This window comes from Diaporthe batatas (assembly GCF_019321695.1).
Source record: "Diaporthe batatas strain CRI 302-4 chromosome Unknown Contig00010, whole genome shotgun sequence".
NCBI lineage: Eukaryota > Fungi > Ascomycota > Sordariomycetes > Diaporthales > Diaporthaceae > Diaporthe > Diaporthe batatas.
Genome location: NW_025408557.1, coordinates 1361160 through 1381597, shown reverse-complemented (window position 1 = coordinate 1381597; position 20438 = coordinate 1361160). Strand labels below are relative to the sequence as shown.

The 20438-nt window shown below is 55.6% G+C and overlaps 7 protein-coding genes across 7 annotated transcripts; 3 read left to right on the top strand and 4 right to left on the bottom strand.

The window, feature by feature from the left end:
• The first annotated feature begins 1533 nt into the window (after positions 1 to 1533).
• On the top strand, positions 1534 to 6099 carry KVR01_008401 (uncharacterized protein). The gene is made up of 6 exons (XM_044788704.1): positions 1534 to 3821; positions 3880 to 4029; positions 4096 to 4431; positions 4492 to 4653; positions 4736 to 5632; positions 5688 to 6099. Exons 1-6 carry the CDS (start codon positions 3807 to 3809, stop codon positions 5709 to 5711), a joined length of 1584 nt encoding a protein of 527 aa, XP_044642168.1. The 5' UTR covers positions 1534 to 3806; the 3' UTR covers positions 5712 to 6099.
• Positions 6100 to 7066: 967 nt separating this feature from the next.
• Positions 7067 to 10037, bottom strand: KVR01_008404 (uncharacterized protein). Its single transcript, XM_044792145.1, has 2 exons — positions 9186 to 10037; positions 7067 to 9132 (listed from the first exon to the last, which is right to left on the bottom strand). The coding sequence occupies exons 1-2, from the start codon at positions 9406 to 9408 to the stop codon at positions 7316 to 7318; spliced, it is 2040 nt and encodes a 679-aa protein (XP_044642171.1). The 5' UTR covers positions 9409 to 10037; the 3' UTR covers positions 7067 to 7315.
• A 773-nt stretch (positions 10038 to 10810) lies between these two features.
• Positions 10811 to 11625, bottom strand: KVR01_008783 (uncharacterized protein; the record flags this gene model as incomplete). The annotated part of the gene is made up of 2 exons (XM_044793666.1): positions 10811 to 11025; positions 11112 to 11625. The coding sequence occupies 2 exons, from the start codon at positions 11623 to 11625 to the stop codon at positions 10811 to 10813; spliced, it is 729 nt and encodes a 242-aa protein (XP_044642550.1).
• Positions 11626 to 12304: 679 nt separating this feature from the next.
• KVR01_008867 (uncharacterized protein) lies at positions 12305 to 13067 on the bottom strand (the record flags this gene model as incomplete). The annotated part of the gene is made up of 3 exons (XM_044784845.1): positions 12305 to 12493; positions 12821 to 12944; positions 13030 to 13067. 3 exons carry the CDS (start codon positions 13065 to 13067, stop codon positions 12305 to 12307), a joined length of 351 nt encoding a protein of 116 aa, XP_044642634.1.
• Positions 13068 to 13399: 332 nt separating this feature from the next.
• KVR01_008687 (uncharacterized protein) lies at positions 13400 to 15332 on the bottom strand. The gene is made up of 3 exons (XM_044782335.1): positions 14771 to 15332; positions 14643 to 14703; positions 13400 to 14586 (listed from the first exon to the last, which is right to left on the bottom strand). Exons 1-3 carry the CDS (start codon positions 14864 to 14866, stop codon positions 14390 to 14392), a joined length of 354 nt encoding a protein of 117 aa, XP_044642454.1. The 5' UTR covers positions 14867 to 15332; the 3' UTR covers positions 13400 to 14389.
• A 574-nt stretch (positions 15333 to 15906) lies between these two features.
• Positions 15907 to 17463, top strand: KVR01_008583 (uncharacterized protein; the record flags this gene model as incomplete). The annotated part of the gene is made up of 2 exons (XM_044792921.1): positions 15907 to 15981; positions 16447 to 17463. The coding sequence occupies 2 exons, from the start codon at positions 15907 to 15909 to the stop codon at positions 17461 to 17463; spliced, it is 1092 nt and encodes a 363-aa protein (XP_044642350.1).
• Positions 17464 to 19727: 2264 nt separating this feature from the next.
• KVR01_008730 (uncharacterized protein) lies at positions 19728 to 20438 on the top strand (the record flags this gene model as incomplete). The annotated part of the gene is made up of 2 exons (XM_044786099.1): positions 19728 to 19922; positions 19992 to 20438. The coding sequence occupies 2 exons, from the start codon at positions 19728 to 19730 to the stop codon at positions 20436 to 20438; spliced, it is 642 nt and encodes a 213-aa protein (XP_044642497.1).

Here is a 20438-nt window from a genome sequence, read left to right as displayed (position 1 = left end):
AGCATTCGAGCTGTTCGTCGCGAGGTCGTATCCAGCAGCCAAGGATGATTGATTCTTTGGTGAAGGTCAATGCAGGTGCATGTGCATGTGAGGAATGCTTATTCCCACAGAGAGTATCATCTGAAGATGCGAGTGCTTCAGCCCAATCGACGTTGGGCTGTCTGCCTTGCTGAATGCAGCGTGTAGAGTATCTTCACGTCCATATCTTCCCAATTATACCGCTTGAGCGCGTTGGAGTAATCCCTTCCCGTGGCCAGTCGCACAGAAGGCGGGATAACGAGCAGGATAGGCTTGCTCCACAGTGGGCTGTCGCCGGGCACACTTGGCCGATAGAGTTTGCTGGGACACGTGGGATCTCAATCGCAAATCCGCCGGGGATCTCTTCACCACTGGCCACCATGTGGTCTGTGATTGATTGCCCAAGGTGCCTGTCGTGTCGGTGCGAGTACGAATGGGTGGTGAGCAGTGTCCACGATAATCCGAAAATAGGGTGTGATACCGGCTGCATTTTGGGCCTTGCCAGCCTGCCAGCCTGCCAGCCTGTCCGTCAACTCGGTGGGTGTCGCCTGCAGCATCGCAGCTGGCCACGCATGGCCTACTGTGTAGCCACGAGCAATGCCGTCCCGTCGTCCATGATCTCCATTTATCCGATGATGTGCAGCTCTGGCCCCGCCCTTTGCAGGCGGTCCAGATGTCCTCGGTCACGATGCTGTCAGAAGTGGATGCCGGCCGCCATGCGCAACGACAAGTGCATACATACTACGTAGTAGTTGTACTTTGTATTCGCCGCATCAGCTGCGCCGCTCTGGTGCATGCTCAGCAGATGCAGACTTGCTTCGAGAAAGCCCATGGAACTTGGGCGCCACAAAGGGAGATCGTTGACCATGCCAACCAAGCTTGGCACAGCAAAAGTGCAGATTCGGGGTGCGCAGTTGGCTGCTAGCGTGCGGGAAGGTACCGATGTGCTGGTGCTTGCCTGCCTTAGTGTCAAGCGTGTCCTGCCATGCTGCCATGCCATGGGCCCGAAGAGGAAAGAGGGGGTAGGCCTAGGCTCGAAAAATTAAGCGCCGAGCTGGACAGGGGCGACTCCGGATGCCCAGGAGCGCTCCAGGCCAATCGAGGGCCCTTGGACCCTGCCACTGTCTCAACGAGTTGGTGCATTGAACCCAGCCAGGGCCTTGATCTGCGAGGGCGTCAACATTTCAGACCGACCTGTGACACCCTATACCGGCGTGGCGTTATGGACGATCCCACGGGTGCTGCACACACTCGCCCTGTCTGCCTGTTCGCCCTGTCGCCCAAGAAACGGCATAGACGAGCACGAGTCCGCTGGTGATAGTGACCGAGCCACAGAGAGAGAGCTCTTCGCCAGGGATTCTCCTGGTGCCGGCTGCTCCGCTCCACCCGGCTCGCACCGTGTATAGCACGATGCTGTCTACGATGTGATGGAGGCTAAGAAGGTGTCTTAGTTCAATCGACTAGACAGCATGCAGTGACAGACGGCCACTGCCAACGGTTCCAACGTCGCCATGTGGCTTGGGTCGCCGCCGCCCAGCTAGAGCTCAGAGTGGTCGGTTTCATTACCACTGGCTGGGCTGGCTGACTGGTTGGCTGGCTGGCCTGCCAACACCAGTCATCAAAGCCTCAAGGGCCGCAGTTGCGGGATGAGGCAACTTGGCGGGCGGCTGGAGTCAAATTTGACAGGCTGTACATGCCGTCCTGAGACGTACACGGCGAGGTTAATCCAGCTGCCCCTCACCCAGTGGCTGGCAAGCTGGTATCGCCAGCTTGGGGGCGGGTCGAATGACATCGACCAAGAAAGTGCCAACCCGCTGGTGCAGTGTCTGTTACTCGTGCCCGGCACTTGTCGACAGGCGCCCTGGCATGGGATGGAGCGCGTCGGTTGAATCGGGCCTCCCTCCCCTCCACCCACGGAGTACTGCTTCCCCAAACGTTCGATGCCAGCGGGAAAACATTCGATGGTGTTTGATCACATCCAAGATGACCAGGCCTTTGGGGGAACGAACGGCCATCAATGCTCGTTTTGTTTCCCTCTGCGCGCCCACAAACAGCTCGTGATCTTGGGGTAGATCGCTCGCTGCCCGGAACACTTGAGACGCCGTACGGAGCAGCAGCTCTGGTTATCACAGGCCGAATCGACCTCATCTGGCTGTCGGTCAGCCCACCGGTCTGTCGACTGCGAAAACAAACGGGACCGGATAGGATAGACCAAGACCACGGCAAAACGAAAGCATCTCCCCAGACAGTGCCCAGCTGTGGCGTTTTAGATGCACCCCCTGGGCATCTCGTCCGCTGTCAAGTGGCCAGGGCCCCTTGTCCCGGCCTCGAGCGTCTCAGGCCCTCCCCAGCTCCCCTGCGCCCCCAGACCCCTTGCCCACAGGGAGTGGTTCACTCAGTCACACCAGTTGGCTCGAGGCTGCTTCATCGTGTACTGAGAGGTCCCACGCACAGGCACCATCAAGCGGTTTGAGACGGGCAGGTCTTGTTGGTGGTGTTTGAGGGAGGGCGGCCGCGGGATCAAGGGCAGATCATCAACTGGGATCCAGCGCTGGTGCTGGTGCTGGTGCTACGAGCCCGAGCCCGTCAAGCCCGTGCATGATATACCTGTGTACGATGCCCCCCTGCCCACCCATAGAGCCCTCCGCACACTACTACTGCACCTCTGCCACTTTTTTTTTCCCTCCCCGATCCAGTTGCAGAGCAGAGCACGCCTGGCGCGCCGTTCCTTCTTACTTCTCCCATCCCTCCGGTTAGGCGCTGGCTTGTCGTCCACCATCCACTCATTTCCCTCCACACCACCACTCATCGATCAGAGCAGCCGCCCTGCGACTTTGAGCAACCAACCCCTCTTCCCACTCCCGGCCCCTCGACATCCATTTTCAGTCCTTTCCGACAGACACGCCTCCGCAATCAGACGAGAGTTGCCAGATTTTGGGTCTTGGAATCCCTTGGGTCAGCTGGTCGTCGCATCGCTGAAAAGTGTCACTGCCGGGCACAGCAGGAAGGATTGACGGATTCGGGCTGGAACCTACATCTATACAACCCACCCACTACGCACGCAACCTCACACCTTGCATCTCGTACCTACATACTCATCTTATTGCCTGCACGCCAGCCATATCTTGCTCTACCAAGGCTCGCCAAATCGATAATAGGTCTATTTTTACTCTGCCGCGTGCACCGGACCCTCCCGACCTTCTTCTTTGGACCTGGGATACGCCGATCAGAGGAAATCGAACTCGGCGGGAATTCAAGGGACGCCGGCACATCCAACAGAAGTTCCGAGCAACAGAATCGTTGGAAGGCGCCAAGTTGGAGCTCTAGGTCGAGATCAAGCAAATCGAAGGGCTTGCTGCACGGAAGCAATCACACGCCAAGTGCCCACTAGTGGGCTGATCTATTGGTGAAGGACGGAGCAACTGTGAAGAACGGATTGGTACGGCGGGGACTCTTCTCACCACCTCCATCGGGTCTTTACATCACACCGACTAAACCCGCCAGACCGAGCCGAGTCAACCGCTACATCTGGATCTTCCCGCAACTTCACCTGGAACCCACACCCAGCTTAATTGACCAGTGGATCTGCAGTGGGGGCATAGTCTTCGCAAACCTCTCCGCAGGAGCCCCACCGAGTCGTGTCTTGACACCTGCCCAGCACTTTCAAGACTGCGCTGCGTGGAGTGGAGTGCCGATCTTGCACGAGGCCACAGACGTTCGTCAACCGGACACGAACGCCTGCCTTTATTCTTCCCTCTCACAACACACAAGGTGACCTCTAAGCAACCATGTCTTTAAAACAGGTTTGTCATCATTTCTCAATCACCGTCGAAGAAATGCATCCACTGACGTTCGCTATAGGAAATAGAAAGTTGGGTCTCCGCCCTCGCGCGGTACGACAACAACGAGTTCGACGAGGCATTGAAGGACTTTGAGCCAATTGCCGACACGTCCAAGATCCTCTTCAACATGGGCGTGATTCACGCGACTCTGGGGGAGCACGAAAAGGCCGTGAGTCTACCCGCAACTTTATTAGATCATGATCTACCCCGTGAACTCTGCTGACTCGTTTCTCAGGTCGAATGCTACCAGCGTGCTATCCGTCTGGATCAGTATCTCGCTGTCGCGTATTTCCAGCAAGGTGTCTCGAACTTCCTCCTGGGCGACTTTGAGGAGGCACTGGCAAATTTCAACGACACACTGCTCTACCTTCGCGGTAACACGATGATCGACTACGCACAGCTGGGCCTGCTGTTCAAGCTCTATTCTTGTGAGGTTCTCTTTAACCGAGGTCTGTGCTACATCTACCTGCAACAGAAGGACGCTGGTATGCAAGATCTGTCGTACGCCGTGAAGGAGAAGGTGGTGGAGGATCACAACGTCATCGACGAGGCCATCCGAGAGGAGGCAGAGGTACGTCTACTACAAGTTTCTCGTATCGGCTCTGACAACATCTAACTAATTGACCCTCAGGGCTACACCGTGTTCTCGATCCCCGTTGGTGTTGTTTACCGGCCGAACGAGGCCAAGGTTAGGAACCTGAAAACGAAGGACTATCTTGGAAAAGCTCGTCTGGTTGCGGCTTCGGACCGTGCCAACGCATTCACTGGCTTCGCTGGTTCCGAAATCAAGAATGTACGTTTTCTGACAGCCCAGCACCCGCGTACCATATGCTGGAGACGTTACGACTCTTTTGCTAACTCGAGACTTCAATCAGGCTGGCAAGGCGGATGTAAAGGATGACAGACCGGCCGACAACATTTCTTTCGCCGCTACTAACCTGGTCAAACCCAATCTCGCGAGCAGAGCGCGACAGGATGGCGGGCCCGCGGCGCCACAAGGATCAAATAATGTCTTCCCCCCAACACCTCCTCCGGAGAATGACAAGCCCAGCGGGCAACTTCCCTCCCGGGGTGCTTCTGTGCGCAACGGTCCGAAACCCATGCCTGCGAAGCTCAACATTGAAAGAGCAAGGAACCAGGACAGGTACGAGAAGGCGAACTCTCCTCAGGACAGGTACCAGTCCCCACAGGACAGACGGCCACAGCAGCCCTCGCGAGCTCCTTCCAACGCCACGAGTCGCAGCTACTCCCAAAGGGACAGGGAACGGACCAGAAGGTCTCCCGTCGACGACGACGATGCCTATCCCGACGATTTGTACGACATGTATGGTGCAGGATCCCGCAGGTCGAATGGACGCCGCAACCAGCAACGTTACATTGAGGAGGAGGATGACGATGGCAGCGACTACGATGGAGGGTCTATTGACGAGGGCGACTTTGAGATGATGAACCCCAGGCGTGGAACCGGATCCCTGTCGAACTCGGGCTCGTCACGAGCTCAGTCGAGAAGACCTGAAGCTCGCAAGGTCAGGGTCAAGGTGCACGCTGATGATGTCCGCTATATCATGGTCGGAACCGCGGTCGAATTCCCCGATCTCGTAGATCGCGTGCGCGACAAGTTTGGGCTGCGTCGTCGTTTCAAGATCAAGGTCCGAGACGAGGACTCTCCTCAGGACATGATTACTATGGGCGACCAAGACGATTTGGACATGGTCATGATGGGTGTCAAGTCGCAGGCTCGCAAACAGCGGCTCGAGGTTGGAAAAATGGAGGTGAGTGCAATGAGGCATTGAACCCTCTGTCAGATACATGCTAACATTCTACTAGATTTGGATCCAGGAGATCAACTGATTTGATGAGGTGGACGGCCGGCAATATACCCCAACTGCATAAAGTGTTCTCACGACATAATGATGGATTATTCCCTTTCTTACAACGTCTCTACTGGCATTTTTTTACAGTGGGACCCGAAAAGGACATTTCTTTTACACACTTCGAACACACAAAATATAGCATCAACAGCGCACGAGCATCTATCTAGATTTGTTTTGATCAGGCGCAACGGGGAACTAAGCTTGACTGGCTGATCACTGTTCGGCCCAACAGTCTTGTGCATGTTCTTGTATCTGTCTTTTTTTTTGTAACACCTTAATTTCTTAACAACAGGGAGAGGGAGAGGCTCGGGCCTGGATTGGGAAGGACGGGTTCCTCGTCCGATGGTTTCTACATACATCATCAGTTTACGCTGAGACAATTGGTCGTACGCCGCTTCCTTTGTCATGAATTATAAAATCTTCTTCTTCCTCCGTCATCGTGGATGAAATCTCCCCTTGTGGTTGTGGTTGTGGTATCTTGGGTCACCACCGTCACCGTGGCATCAAGCCTATGACGTTTGATGATCTACAATGCATCCGCACCGGGTGGCCCATCGCCGCCGTCCGATCGCATGGCAAAGAGCCCGTGTTTCAGGGGTGAACATATCACAGACTTGTTGGGTTTCAAGACCATCCCTCCCCTTCCGCACCTCCCGCGGTTGCAGCCCAGCCCATCAGCCCATCAGACGATCCACCAGCAAGCTTGTGGCCCCATTTGGCTTTCGGGGTTGGTGACCGAGATGGGGGCACAAACGTATGTTTACTTTTGTTCCCCGTTTAGACTTCCTCCTCTTGACACTCCCGACAAGAACATATGACCTGTTCTGGTTACCTATCAACACCTCCTTTCTTGCTGTTCCTACACCATCTCGGTAGAAACAAAACGAGATGTTCATGCGCAGCCGTCATCTGTCCGCCCCCCCTTAAACAAACCATATCGTACATGTGCGCCTTCGCAACGGCTGGGCGTCCACGGGGCCTCGAGCTGGTCTGTGTTGTGTGTTGAGAAACATGGGCATGGTTGGCTTATTTCCTGCTATAGGCTAAACTATCGCATAGGCTTCACTTACAATCCCCTCGCGAATGCTACCAAGGGCATCCTCCAAAATTGGATGTTTCCCCATATGGCATCATGGCATGCTCAGACGGGCAGTGCAAAGGCGCATACTCCCTCCTTATCCTGTCTTGTAAATCTTGCACCAATGAGCGGGGGCTCATGGCCTGCTCGCAAATATATTTTTAGGTAGCCTCATGCTCTTGACAGAAAACAGTCAGACAAACTCGTGACAGGCCACTTCACTGCACGATATCTCGGTGTGAAATGTGAAGTCCTTCCAATGCAAGCTTCTTAAGGATATCATGAGACAGGATTGTCTAATAGGTATAATACAGCAGTGAACCTTGTACGCCTTGGCCCGATTCCCCCGAAAACCACCCACCACCTCCCATTGCTTCCCGGAACGTCGAATGAATGGCAAACAATACCCCCTGCCTCTCGATAAGAATAGTATATCCATCTCTCTTCTGCCAGCGATGAGCATTGCAGTACCCAACCAGTAGCAGTCGTGACCGAGTGCCGCATCAAGTGCTCTGTGACCGCAGCTCTGAATACCGGACAAACAGCTGGTCCTTGAAGTGGGAGTGCCGGATTCCCTTAGGTCTCATCTCAGCAAATGTATCCAATGCCTGCTTCACTCCAAGCCCGCATCTCTCCACCAGGTAGCAAACTATAAAGTATCCGGTCCGGTTGAAGCCGTAATGGCAGTGTACGCCAACGGCGTGCTCCGAGTTCTCGGCCCAACCCTCCTCGACTGCCCTGGTCTTCTGTTTCTTGCGAAGCTTATCCACAAGCTTGATGAACTCGTCGACCTCATGGTCTGTCGGCGGGATCTTAGACACGGTCGGGAACTTGTGATATCTCACACCGGCGCGTTCGAGCCCGGCTGGATCGTAAACCGGCGTGTCTTTTGAGATGTCGACCACGTCTTTTACAATACCGCCCCACTTCTCGGCAAATATGACGGGCGAGTGCTCGTCGTCTACCTCCCGGAACGTCTTCATCGCGCGGAATACACCTGCGATAGGTTTGGAGACTGGCTCGACACCCTTCCACTTGGCCAAGTTCTTGACGTCCCATTTCGACTCCTTGTTTAGATACTGCAGCTGCCAGCTCCGAGACAGCCTGCCTGTGACGTGGTGAGAGAGGAAGTCTGAAATTATGGACGCGAGGATGTGGGAGCAATCCTGGGTGTAGACCATTGCGTGCGTCCCACGTTTCACTACCATGGATTTGACAACCTTCTCAGGGTGCTGAGGCTGGGAAGGCATGCCAACAGCTGGCGGCTCCTGAGGCGTACTCGGATCCTCGAAGGTGTCATCATCATGCTTCCTCTTCTTCGGTCGCAGGAAATCCTCGTCCCGTATCTCTTCGATACGGCTGGCTGGCTTTGGAGTCTCCACCGTAGTATCGATCGGGGCGGCAGCATCCACAATGGGCTGGATGCTCTCGTTTGCACCGTCCAGCGAAGAAGGTGTTGCCTTGGCGTTCAACGCCTCAAGGAGCTTGTCGATCTCTTCCGGTGGTGTCACCCTGTCTTTGCCCCCTCCAAGAAGAAAGCAAGGCACGTTGAGCGAGGCCCAGATATCTCTGCCTGCGATACCGCCCTTCGGGACACCGTTCTCGTAAAATGGCAGGCTGCCCCATGCCATTCTCCGCCATACCGGAGTCCTGCTTTGGCGATTGAAGCGGAACTGAGATTGTTTGGACTCGATGTCTGCCTCAGCACCAACAAATCTCCTAACGCTAGCACTCTCGGCTCCCCCGCGGGCATCCCACGCTCTCCACAGGTCGAAAATCTGCGTAGGTATCCAGAGTAGCTTTCTGAATTTGTTCACATTCGCCTCCGTAGGCGGCCCAGCGGGTGGGCAAATGGCCACGAGCCCAACTACATGGTTAGCCAGCTGGCTTGAGCCTGGAGAGGCGAGGCGGGCAGACAGCGAACAACCCATGCTATGACCGATCAAAACGACTCCTTGGCCGGCTTGCTTATCTCGGTACTCGTTGATAATCGTGTCAAGCAGCTCAACAAGCGCCTCGTTCGTGTACGCATCCCATGACGTCGGGGCGAACTCGGAGACGCCGCATCCCGGCAGGTCTATCGCGAGGCACGAGGAGTTGTTCGTTAGGCTCTTGAGTAGCGGGTGGAATTGCGCGACGGATCCGCCGAGCCCGTGGACGAATACTAAAAGCGGCAGAGGTGCTGGGTCCTTTGGCATCTCGTCCAATTTGGCGTGAGGGTGAAAGAAGACACGAATGCCGGGATACACAAAACGGCTCGTGCGGAAGGACCTCACCTCGGAGTTATCCCTGAGGAGGTCCGGGTCTGTTGCTTTTGGATCTGGGGGCATTGTCAGGTTCTGAAGAGTACATGCGGCCGAATGAAGTACTGACCATGGATTCCTGACTGCGGACTGGCGTCTTGAGCCTGGGCTGGACTGCCTGACGCCATGCGTTTCCAATACCAGAGGGTCAAGATTGCGGCCAGAGCAGCGGTTGCCGGAACAAGCGCAGCACGAGGACCGGACCTGGGGAGCGCCTGGATCTCCTGGATCAGGTTGCTGATGGCCTTTCCGGCTGCAGTATTGCCAACAGCGGCGCCGCTTGAGCTGGCCATGTCTGTGAGTCAGACAGAGCCGCGAGACTGGGAGTGACTGAAAGAGACTGAAAGAGACTGAGAAATAGAGCACTATAGAGACCCAAGGAGATGAGGATATAGAAAAAAAAAGACGATATGTATCTTTTTGGGCCTGCTTTTTCGAGTGCGCCTGACGATGCTTCTCAAGGAGGAGAGTGGAACAAGCAGGCAGAGATCCAAGCCGTGACCCACAGCATGACAGAACCTTGGACGCAAGGATGAGCAATACGCACAAGAGGGCAGCGACGGGAAGGCGAGGACGAGAGGACTTCTGTGCTGCAACAAGGAAGTCGCAAGGGCTTTCCAGGTCCCGTGATGTGCTGCTCGCTCTGAGAGCCTGGATTTGTCTATACTGAAGCAACTTGTTGTTATCTCGGACTGCAACTGCTGTGGTGGTGGGCTGTCGCTGCCGTGTATCCGGGGCTGGGCTACTTGTCCCTCCCTTTGCATGCCAAGGGTCGAAGTCAGACAGTCAAAAAAGCCACACACGTGGCAGTGGTGAGTGCGGCTGGGCGTTGTTGAGAGGCAACGGGTGAGGTGAGATATACCGTGACTGTCCTGTCCTGGTGCGGTACTGTGTATGTATGGAGGTGATAAGCAGATCCGGGGCTGCGCCTGCTGCGGTGGGACATTGGAAATGCACCAGTACGGGGCAACGATGTCATTCAAATAGCTCCCGCTGTCAGCCGCGAACCAGTCAGTAGCACAATCACTTCAACGTGTTCCAGACAGTCGCCCGCCATTGGACATGCCCCTTTGGTTCCTTGCCAAAGTCAACATAACAGCAGCAACTTTCACGTCTTCGCTAGTCTTTTCTTGTATGAATCAAGGTTTTCTTCAATGGCGGTGACAGCCTGTGCGGGAATTTTGATGGCTGACGTCTCCAATGCGGTTGCAACCAATTACATCAGATAACCTTGTGTGCACCTCGAATACACTCAATTGACAGGTGACTTGGCAGACGAAATGCTTTGCAGTCCAGTGCCAGTGCGGCAACTCTTGCAATCCTCAGTCTATGTATATCCCAAGCCCAAAAAGAGTCCACACTGGGGGATTCTCCGTCATGGCTGCTCAGCTTTGGAGAGCATAGCATTCCGAGCACATCAGGTCATGATGCAATCAATGGTCCTTCACTGCACAGCCAGACCAGCAGTCGCAGCACACAAGTCGCGTTCTTGGAGGTGTCTTTGAGGTGACGCAGCAGAGAGGAGTCTAGTCCCAAGAAACTCAAGACGCCTCTCATACAGCCTCGCCGGGAAACTCGTGGACTCGCCAACCCCCAACGGCCGGCTATCTCCAAGTAGAAGACGAGGAATTGCTCCATAATAACAACCTCGTCCATAAGAGGATTTAGAAGACTGCATGTCGCACACTGGACCCACTAGTCGTGTTTCGCTCCGATGCCCTCTCTCCAACCAATCGGTATCAGCGCCGCAGCGACCTCGTCGACACCCCTCTCCGTGGCCAGCATGTTGAACTGAGAAGCCGCGTTCCTCGTGTCGAGGACCTCAACGCGGAGCCCCAGGCTGCCCAGGTACTTTCTCGTCGCAGGGCTCAGGGGCCGCATCTCAGGCCCCAGACCAAGGATGATCAGATCTGCAAAACAATGACACCAGGAGTCAGCCCGTCATGTCTTCCATATCATGTCCCGTGAACGGTCGGTCTGTCGTTGTAGCACGTACCAGGCCGAGGCCACAGCAGGTCCAGCACCGCAAACGCCTCCTCGCGGACCTCCCACTGGCCCTTGGCGTTGACGAGCTTCATGTCCGGCCCCCACGGCCGCCACGCGAACGCCTCGCCGCCCACGAGCATCACCCCGTTGCCGTCGTATATCGACACCCCGCTGTTGAGCTTGAACCCGTCCGACGAGCAGATGTCCACCGAGGTCGACGGCGCGGGCGTCTGGCCCAGCATGTCCATGCGCGAGAAGTCCGTCGTGGGCGGGCCCTCGGGGATCTCCTCGCCGTTGTGGGCTCGGCCCCGCTTGGCTGGCCGGGTGGGGGAGGTGTGCAGCGCCGCGGCGCATTGTCGTGTGGTCGCGGGCGGGAGGCGTGGCAGCGTCTTTGGTCGTGGCCGGTGGTTGCTGAGTTGCGATGCGAGAGGTCGGGCGTGTCTCGGAGCAAAGCCTTGCAGCAGGCTGCCACTGGATGCTGCGAGAGGTCGCAGGACGCTCTTTGGGCCTACGCGCATGGCCATCATGTGGGCGTTGTTGGGTTTGGCGGGTTGTCCGACATGGTGGGCGAAAAGCTGTGTCGGGGAGGAAAGCGGAATATCGCAATTCAGAGTAGAGCTTGTTCCCCACGTCATGGACCGTCACAGGCTTAGCCTGCCGAATCCTTCCGCCCAAGCACTTTACTCTACAACTACAGGCAAACGTGTAAACACTTGTTCACGCTGAACATGGCTGAACAAGGGCGGCAATTGAATGTGAGAAGGATTCACATATGGTGGTCGTCCTGAGAAGTTGGACCTGGTGGTTTACAATTCGAGTTCCGGGTTTCACACGGAATACCTAGGTACGTGGTCTCGACCAGTAATTTACTGGGAACGACCCTTCCAGTCCAGTCCAGTCCAGTCCGACGCCGAGTGGACCATCACATAGCCCAGGACGTCGAGGCGCTCAGTTTGTCTTTTGACGACTCGATGGTCTGTATCATTGCGATCATCAAGACGCTGTAAAGCAAGCCCCAAAGAATAGAGAAACAGCGGTCGATGCCCTTTGCTGTCTCATTGAGAGAGATATCATGCAGCCTTTTTATTTCCCGGGTAACACCTGAGCCAGGATCAAGACCGTCCAAGATCCGCCTCTGCTTGCGTGACCGTCCATTCCCTTGTACCGACACCGCTAAAGGAACCCTCCTTGACCAACACCAGTTTACTTCTTCTTGGGACCCTGCTCGGCCTCCTTGAGCACCTTCTTGACGATCTTCTGCTCCTCGATGAGGAAGGCACGGACGATACGGTCGCGCACGCAGTTACCGCATCGCGAGCCACCGTATGCGCGCTGGACGGTCTTCTTGGGCTTGGAGATCTGGGCGTACTCGCGGGGGCGCAGGGCGGGGATCTAATCACATTGTTCAAATTAGCCGGTGTCGCAGGTGGCAATGTGCCATGTGTGGCTGTCGTCCGAGCGAGAAAACCGCGGCATGAACCAGGCAAGGCTGGGAGGGCAAATGGGTCGTCGGAAGTTCAAAGTAAGTCCGTCCCCATTCCGTCCATGCACATTCTCGATGCTATAATTTCCCCCTCGTGTCTCAATTTCGATTTGATGTTCGTTGGTCTGGATGCTGTCGTAGTCGGGTGTATTTTTGTGCTTCGACGTCGCCCTCTTTCCTTGCCCTCCTCGATTGTATCCCGCTCACCCGCCGATTGACCAAGGGGATGGACTTACGCCAGGCAGCTTGGTGCCACAGTCACCGCACTTGGGGGCAGTTCCTCGCTTCTTGATGTGAAGGATACGCGACTCGCCGCCAGGGGTCTTGACGATACGGGTCCGGTTCGAGGTGGTGTTGTAGCTGTAGCGAGGAGTATTCGGTCAGTAAAATGCAATTATCCCCAGCCCGATAAATCCCAGACAAATCAGAATTCGGCAGTCCTCACCCGTTACGGCGTCTGTAAATCACACGAGTGCCGGCCATTTTGTCGGTGTTGATGTCGTCGCAGAGGTTGACTGTCTGGCAAACGTGGGTCTTTCTGGTGGTCGAGGGCGCAAAAGGTAGACGGAGTTTTGAAGTGCCAGGGCTGCTAGGATTTTTTGTGGTGGTCAAGCTCGGGCCATCGTGCCCCACTGTTCTCAAGGCAGCAAAGCGCCGACGCTAAGATGGGCAGGCGCGAGGTCTGTGGCGTCTGCGTCTGTGGCAGTGCATTTTTAACCCCAGCCACACCCTCCCTCGTCTCTGCAACTCCATCGGAAGCCCAGACTCAGGGGTCCAAGTCTGCTGCCTCCTAAATCGTTCTCAGATACATGGCTGTGTACGCATCTTGCGGTGCAGACTACCATTGTCAAACTACTATGAGCTTGACAGTATTTCAGAAAAATCTTTCAGAAAAGTTTGTTCGTCTTTAATGTCCTGGCGTCAATTCTTCTTGGGGGCAAATTTGTACTGTAGGTCGTCCTGTTATGGGGATGCTCCTGTAGAATACCGTCCTGTAGAACGCAGACCTCTAAGATACTGTGTCTTGAAAATGCCTATAGAACAGCATCCCAGGGGATGACCCACACAATAAACTCCCACAGGGAAACCTGCCGCAGGAAAGCCTCCTTGAAGAGACCACTCCACAGCACACCCTCCCAGGAAACATTGTTCTGTCCACCTGTGGGACCCTAGCCAACAAGACAATCCACTCTAGGAGAGCTCTTACAACAACAGGGTCTCCCATAGGAGTGCTCAACTCCCATGATTTCTAGAGAGTCTTCAGCGGGATACACTCATCCGGGAGCATGTCTGTGATCATTGTTCTAGAAATATTTGCTCTGCCAGAATCTCCTCTGAGGATCACTACTCAATCAGGGCTCCGATCTGAGCCACGCTGGCCATAATCTCCTTTCCAGAAGCTCGCGCTTCCTCGCAAATTCTCTCGCGAGTCCTCGTGCATGTTCGACCTCGGGAGGTGCTTTCCGAACTCCGAGTTGCTCGTCCTCGCTGGGCTGGATGACCCCGAAGACTCTGGTCTTCTTCGTCCATGGCGCTTGCTTCGTCTAATTTGGCGTCGTGGCCAGATTAGACGAGTTAGCTAATAGTTGTAAAATCTAGGTTATACTTGTTCCTCCTGCGCCTGGCGTCGTGTCCAGATCACACGCGTTAACTCATAGGTGTAAAATCTAAGTTATGCTTGTTCCTCCTGCATCTGGCGTGTCGGGCATGACCATGTTCTTTTAGAGCATGCACAGTCGGCCCATGCAGCGCAGACTAACAGCTTAAGCGCCAAATGCTTTACTGTTCACAACAATGATGCTGTTTCAAGTGTTGGTGTTCAACCAGTCAGGGTCATCTCTTGCCCGCCATGGTTTGATGCCCTTTGGACTGTCCTTCCGGCTCTGTTTTGCACGCTCGAAGACCCTTGTAGTTTCCTCGTCTGTGGCCGCCTGCTTGTACTCTCGGATCGCGCTGACTGCAGTCTTTGTGGCTTGTCCGAGGGCCTCGTATGTGTCTTCGGCTATGTGGACTTGTTAGCGAAGGGCCATGCTTGGAAGTAGAAACAAGTCAGCATACGGGAGGCTCGAACGGAGAGGGATTCCATTGTCTTGGGAATGATCGAGCGCAGGTTGCGCATCTGCCGGGTGGTTCGGTCAGCAGGTGACTCTGGCAACTCCAACGGGACATGCTCAGCGGGGGCTTGCCTGGTGGTGGAGTTCACCCAGTCGCTCCAGCGCCTGCTCGATCTCAGCCTCACCCCACTGCTGTCCTGCAGATGGCTTCTGGTCTGGGGCGGCCATGGTGAGCGTTGGGTGGCACTGGGAACCGGGCGTATGTGATCCGACGACTATGGTTTTGGTAGGATCGAGTACAAGGAGCGCGCGGTCTCTTGCAGCAAAGCGAAGGAACAACTTGGAGACGGACTTGGCATCACAAGAGACACCTAAACTAACAATGAGTTGGAAGTGTTGGGCAAATCCCACCACGATAATGGTCGACGGTTGTCGCCCTCGAATCGATGCTCAAACAGAAAATCGACCAGAGCTAGGCTGCCGAGGCACCCAGACGGGCACTGAGGTCAGACAGTGCGCATTTGGCCTGTCAGTCCCAAGCCAGGCTGTCCGACCGTCAATCGCACAGATGTGACGGGCGGGCATCACTGTGCAGTCACCCCGGCAGATTGGCAGCCCAGACAGCTTGGGTTGCAGTCAGCTCCAGCCTCCAGGGCCTCCCACACGCACCCCAGCTTTCCTGTCAGGCCTGTCGGTTTGATTCTAGCCCCGCCGCTGTTGCAACGTGATAAGGGGGCGAGGGCTGATAAGCAGCGGTCTGGGTCTGCCAGGCAGAGTGCCAAACTGGGAACATGACCTGGGAAGAACATTCCACCGAAAAAGGCCAGGTCCGGCCTGAGGCCTGGTTTTCTCCGGGCCAGCAGGCTTGATCCAATCTTCTATTGACGGTTCGAGCTACCTAACCAGTCAAACCTCCTGCAGCAGACTGGCCGGGGCCCCCGAGGAGAAAAAAAACCGACCGTGAAAAAAAAACCAACGCTCACCAACCCCGAGAAAAAGTCGTGGTTCGCTCGCTGACCTTGACCTTGACTCGACCCCGACTGCCGTACCACCCTCTCCATCCCTCGACACGGTGACAAAACCCTGCAAACACACGCAAGACGGCACACCACCAAGACCCCGAGCTTCCTCACACGCCGGGCCTCTCCTGCTGCACGCTGCGACGCGCCCTAGGTCCCGATCTGCCTGACGGCTCAGGCACACTCGACCAATCAGCCCGCCTGCCAGACCGGCTTGGAGTTCCACCTTAGTCCACGCGAGGTTGCAGCATGGACCGCATGATTGGCTGGGGCGACGACAGCGTACCTAGCGGACTCCCAAGCATCTCTCACGACGACAACACAGTTCCAGTTGGCACTGTCCAGCCATCCCATGCCTCATACCATCCACACCACACGTCCCACCCTTTCTCTCAACCTCCTGCACAACATCACCATCCTGCTGTAGCAGGTGGTTATGGGCATCAGCACTGGCAAGCTGTCCAGTCGCCGCATGTGAACAGCGTGCAGCAGCAGCAGCAGCAACAGCAGCAACAGGCCCAACAACAACAGCAGGCCCAGCAGCAGCAGCAAGCCCAGCAGCAGCAGCAGCAGCAGGCCCAGCAGCAGCAGCAGGCGCAGCAACAGCAGCAGGTCCAGCAGCAGCAGCAGGTCCAGCAGCAGTTGCCGCCATCTCGCCCAGCTTCGACCATCCCTATCCCGACGTCCACGCCAGTACCTGCTTCCCTCCCGCCGGCTGCACCAACCTCCTCCACGCCTGTCTCTGTGCCCGCCCCTGCACCGCAGTCTCAGCCGCGGCAAACGAAGAAGCGAAAGCTGAACGACCAGAGGCAGCAACAGCAGCAGCAGCAGCAACAGCAACAAGCTGCCGCCGGCCCTTCGACCACCACTTCCGATCGACTTGGTCTGCTACAGACAAACCTACCGTCGCCGGCCCCCTCGGCTTCCGTTCCAACACCTCCGCCTCCCGCCAATCAACAGGCATCGCAATCAACCCCTACGGTAGCCACGTCCTCCAAGCAGAGTGCACCGCCCCAGACACCCCAGAACTGGTCTGTCCCCGGCCCGTCGAGTGCTCCGCGAACCTCATCCTCCGCCATGCCTACCTCTCCTGCGCCGGCATTGGCCCCCCCACCTGAAGGCATTTATCGATCATTCGAAGACCTCTTGACTGCCGTACAACGGGTAGCTAAGGACCAGGGATACGGGGTTGTCAAGCTTCGATCGAGCAATTATCGGGAGGGGAAGCCCACGCGCTTTGACCTGGTGTGCGACCGTGGAGGAGTCAAGTACAGCAGTACTGCCAAGAAGCGCAACCCCAGCACGCGCAAGGTAGACTGTCCATGGCGTGGGAAGGCCGTGTGTGAGGTACAGCTGGGAAACCAATGGCGTTTCGTCGTGCAGGAATCACGGCATAACCACGAGCCGCGCGTGCCTACCGCGCCGCCAGGGCAAGAGAACACGCCGGTTGCGCAGAACATCCGGAGCCTGACCAACAAGATCGACCGCATGACCCACGAGATGACCCAGGGCTTCACCAGGTTAGAGTCGAGGTTAGAAAGTATGGAGAAGCGCATCGAATCCTTTGAGCAAAGCCAACAGAGCCAATTGAGCCAGCAGAATCAACAGCCCCAGCAGAACCAGCAGAACCATCATAACCACATGATTCAGAACCGTGTTCCCATGATGAGCGGGCCTATGCTGGACGGTAGGATCAACCAAATGGAAGCCCGCATGGAGGCCATCGAACGGGGTGGCATGGACATGCAGCTTGGCGGCATGGACGACCCGACGACGAGGCTGCTCACGGGCGGTCCGACCATGTAGCCGGTGAGGGATTCCGAGGAATCAGTACTGTCTGTCAAACGACCCCTGCTGCCATCGACACTGGTACAAACTTCAAATGAAGCCGGGCAAGGATAGCACATAAGAACGACGTACGTTTTCAGCGCGCGACGAGAGCTTGCTTCAGACACCGAATGTGTACGTGGAACCGAACAAGGTCATATTGCGGGAGAATACATCAATTCATGCGCATTGCAAGGCTGGGCTACGGAGTACATGGCTATTCGATCATTTTACTTCCCACGGACGGTTTTTATTTTTATTCTCACGGAAAGGATGGGTTTGAGGCGTTTTGCTTGGATAACAGAACTGTCGGGCTCGGGCGGAGTCGTCTGTGGCGAGATTGAGTATGTTTCCAAAGACATTAAAGCCGCACTACGGCGTAAAGTGTAAGGCCAGCGCCCTATCATCAGCGGGTATCGACTCTTGTCGACTGCATGTAGATGTCGGAACCGAAGGAAAGAGAAACCTCACACTGTATATATTACCGCGGTCCCAGGGGTCCGCGTCTGTCCAGGGTAACACTTGCAGCTGATCACCCCGATTGCTTCTTGATTTGTGACTAGCTCCCTGAATACTGCCAAGTCGGCAGCTGTTGTGCAGAACGTGGTACTGTACAGTCAGTCATTTCATGCTACACAACACACACATTTTGGCGGCCCGGGGTACCGACCTCAACGTTTGAAAGACGAGTCGGCTAGGTATGTTTTGTTGTCTTCCTCGACGATTTCCTCTATTCGAAGGGCTGTCCTGTCCGGCACGACTATCCACATGAGTGAAGGGCAGGGCCAAGAACGCCGTGCGAGAATATCCCGTACAAGATACCCATACGGTCGGCACCGGACACAGTGTGGGATCTCACTTGTTTGGTTTGCGCCAGTTCCCTGGGTCGGTACCGGGGCCGTGGTTCCCGTCTCGGTGCCCAGATCTGGATCTTTTATGCTTGTATCCCGGGGTACCGCCGCTTGGCTGGTCTGCACTCACACAGAGTTTCCCTAGCTTGTCGATGTTGCACAAACAGCGACACGCAGGGGAAAGAGAGCACCATTCACGGCCGCAGATGTACACCAGTTAACTTGCTGACCAGGGGAGACGAGGCTGATGTCTAGATTCAAAAGGTCTCTTCAGAACCTGTCTGTTTACCCAGACAAGCCAGATTACAATGGCTTCTCGATGTGTAAGGTTGAGACGATACATAGCCACGTTTCTTGCCTCTCTAGGTTTATCTGAGCTCCAAAAGACAAGTTGACCTGGACAAATCACTGTCCTCGCCTGTCTGTACAGGAAATTCAACACAGGCGAGACACCAGACACCAGCCGTTATGACCTGCGCCAACTGCTTGAACGAAAATGTCCTCAATATAAATAAGGAGGTACATGTTCAATTGTGTCCCTCAATGGAGAGGCTTGAATCTTTGCCTTGGTCGCATCTGTACTTACTATGCACCTGAGACCACAAAGTCGCTGCGGCTGGCAGCAACGGGCCCAACACCTGCAACGCCATGGCGGTAAAGTCAAACACTAGGCCTATCGTAACCGGAAAGGCAAGGAATTAATTCGTGAGCCACGTACAATTCAGCCGCGCGGAACAGAGAAGCCTCCAGGCCCTAGTCGGCCTCGACTTCAGGACCGTGCCGGTCTTGAAAACCAATACACTTGAGGCGAGGCTACGTCTCTCCTTATCAGGGGCCGGCACTGGCATCTCTGCCGAGGCCGAGGCCGATCCAGCCGGGAGTGGAGCCAGGCAGGCCAGGAAAGGTGGGAGAAGCCGCGCGGGAACGAAATCTGGGACCTTGGGGGATGACCCGCTAAAAACAATGCCCTGGGGCCGACCGTCCAATTGGGCCATGGGTGATTTCAAATGCTTTGTTAATCGCCTAGACTCAATGTTGTCGAATCGCTTCAGACAGAGCCTGAGGAGGGCCCCTCTGGTTGGGAAAAAAATAAGGTCCTCGCCATCATAGTGTATTCTCTGCGTCTCGATATTCATTCGAAGTCTAGGTTTTCATTTGCCTGTGTAGAGACGACCGAGATCTTCCATGCGCCCCATTCTCTCGGCCGAGAGAGCGTCTTCATATTTCGCAAGCACCTCACGAAGGAGCATCTATCCCCGGCCATCTTGGCTAGGACTTCACAGGGCTCCTTTACAACGAAAAGGTCTTGCTTCGGCCTCCTCATTCTGCATACGACGAACAAGCCTATCTCTTCTGTCTTCTCACATCCCACTGCGCCGCGCCTTCAGCAGCATGGCGGATCAATCAGCACAAGCTTCAGCGCAAGAAGCGCTAGAAGCCGTCGAGCCTCAATGTCCCAAGAACACAGAATCCGGCAAGGCTGAGGCATCGGGCTCTGCCGAGTCCAAGGCAGAGCCAGCCCTGCCGCCGCTGTCAGGTCATGAGTTCAAGCAATACAACAGGCTAGCTGAGCATATGAACTATTTTGTAAGCTGGGTTTTTATCTTCCTTTGACGGTTCTCTTCTATTCGGTTTCGTTTCTAACTCTACACCTAGCACGAACACTTCCGTCAGACATGGAACCTGTTATACACCGCAGCCTCATCCGGCCGCAGGCCAGCCGGCATGAGCTTGAAGCAGTACATCGACCAGGGGCTTGAGTTTATCTCTCATCTCACAGCACACCACAACATAGAGGAGACCTACATCTTCCCCATCCTGGCCCGCAAGATGTCTGAGTTCCAGAGCAACGGTAAGGGGAAGAAGGCGGCCGAGCTCCTCCAGCAGCACAAGGAGATCCACAAGGGCATGGATGTCATGCAGGAGTACCTGACCAAGTGTCGGAATAGGGAGCTCGACATGGAGATGTCCGTCATGAAGTCCAAGATGGACAGCTGGGGCGGAGTCCTATGGAAGCACCTCGACCAGGAGGTGGAAACGCTGGGTGCGGAGAACATGCGCAAGTACTGGACGATCGAAGAGATTCGAAGGATACCGATGTGA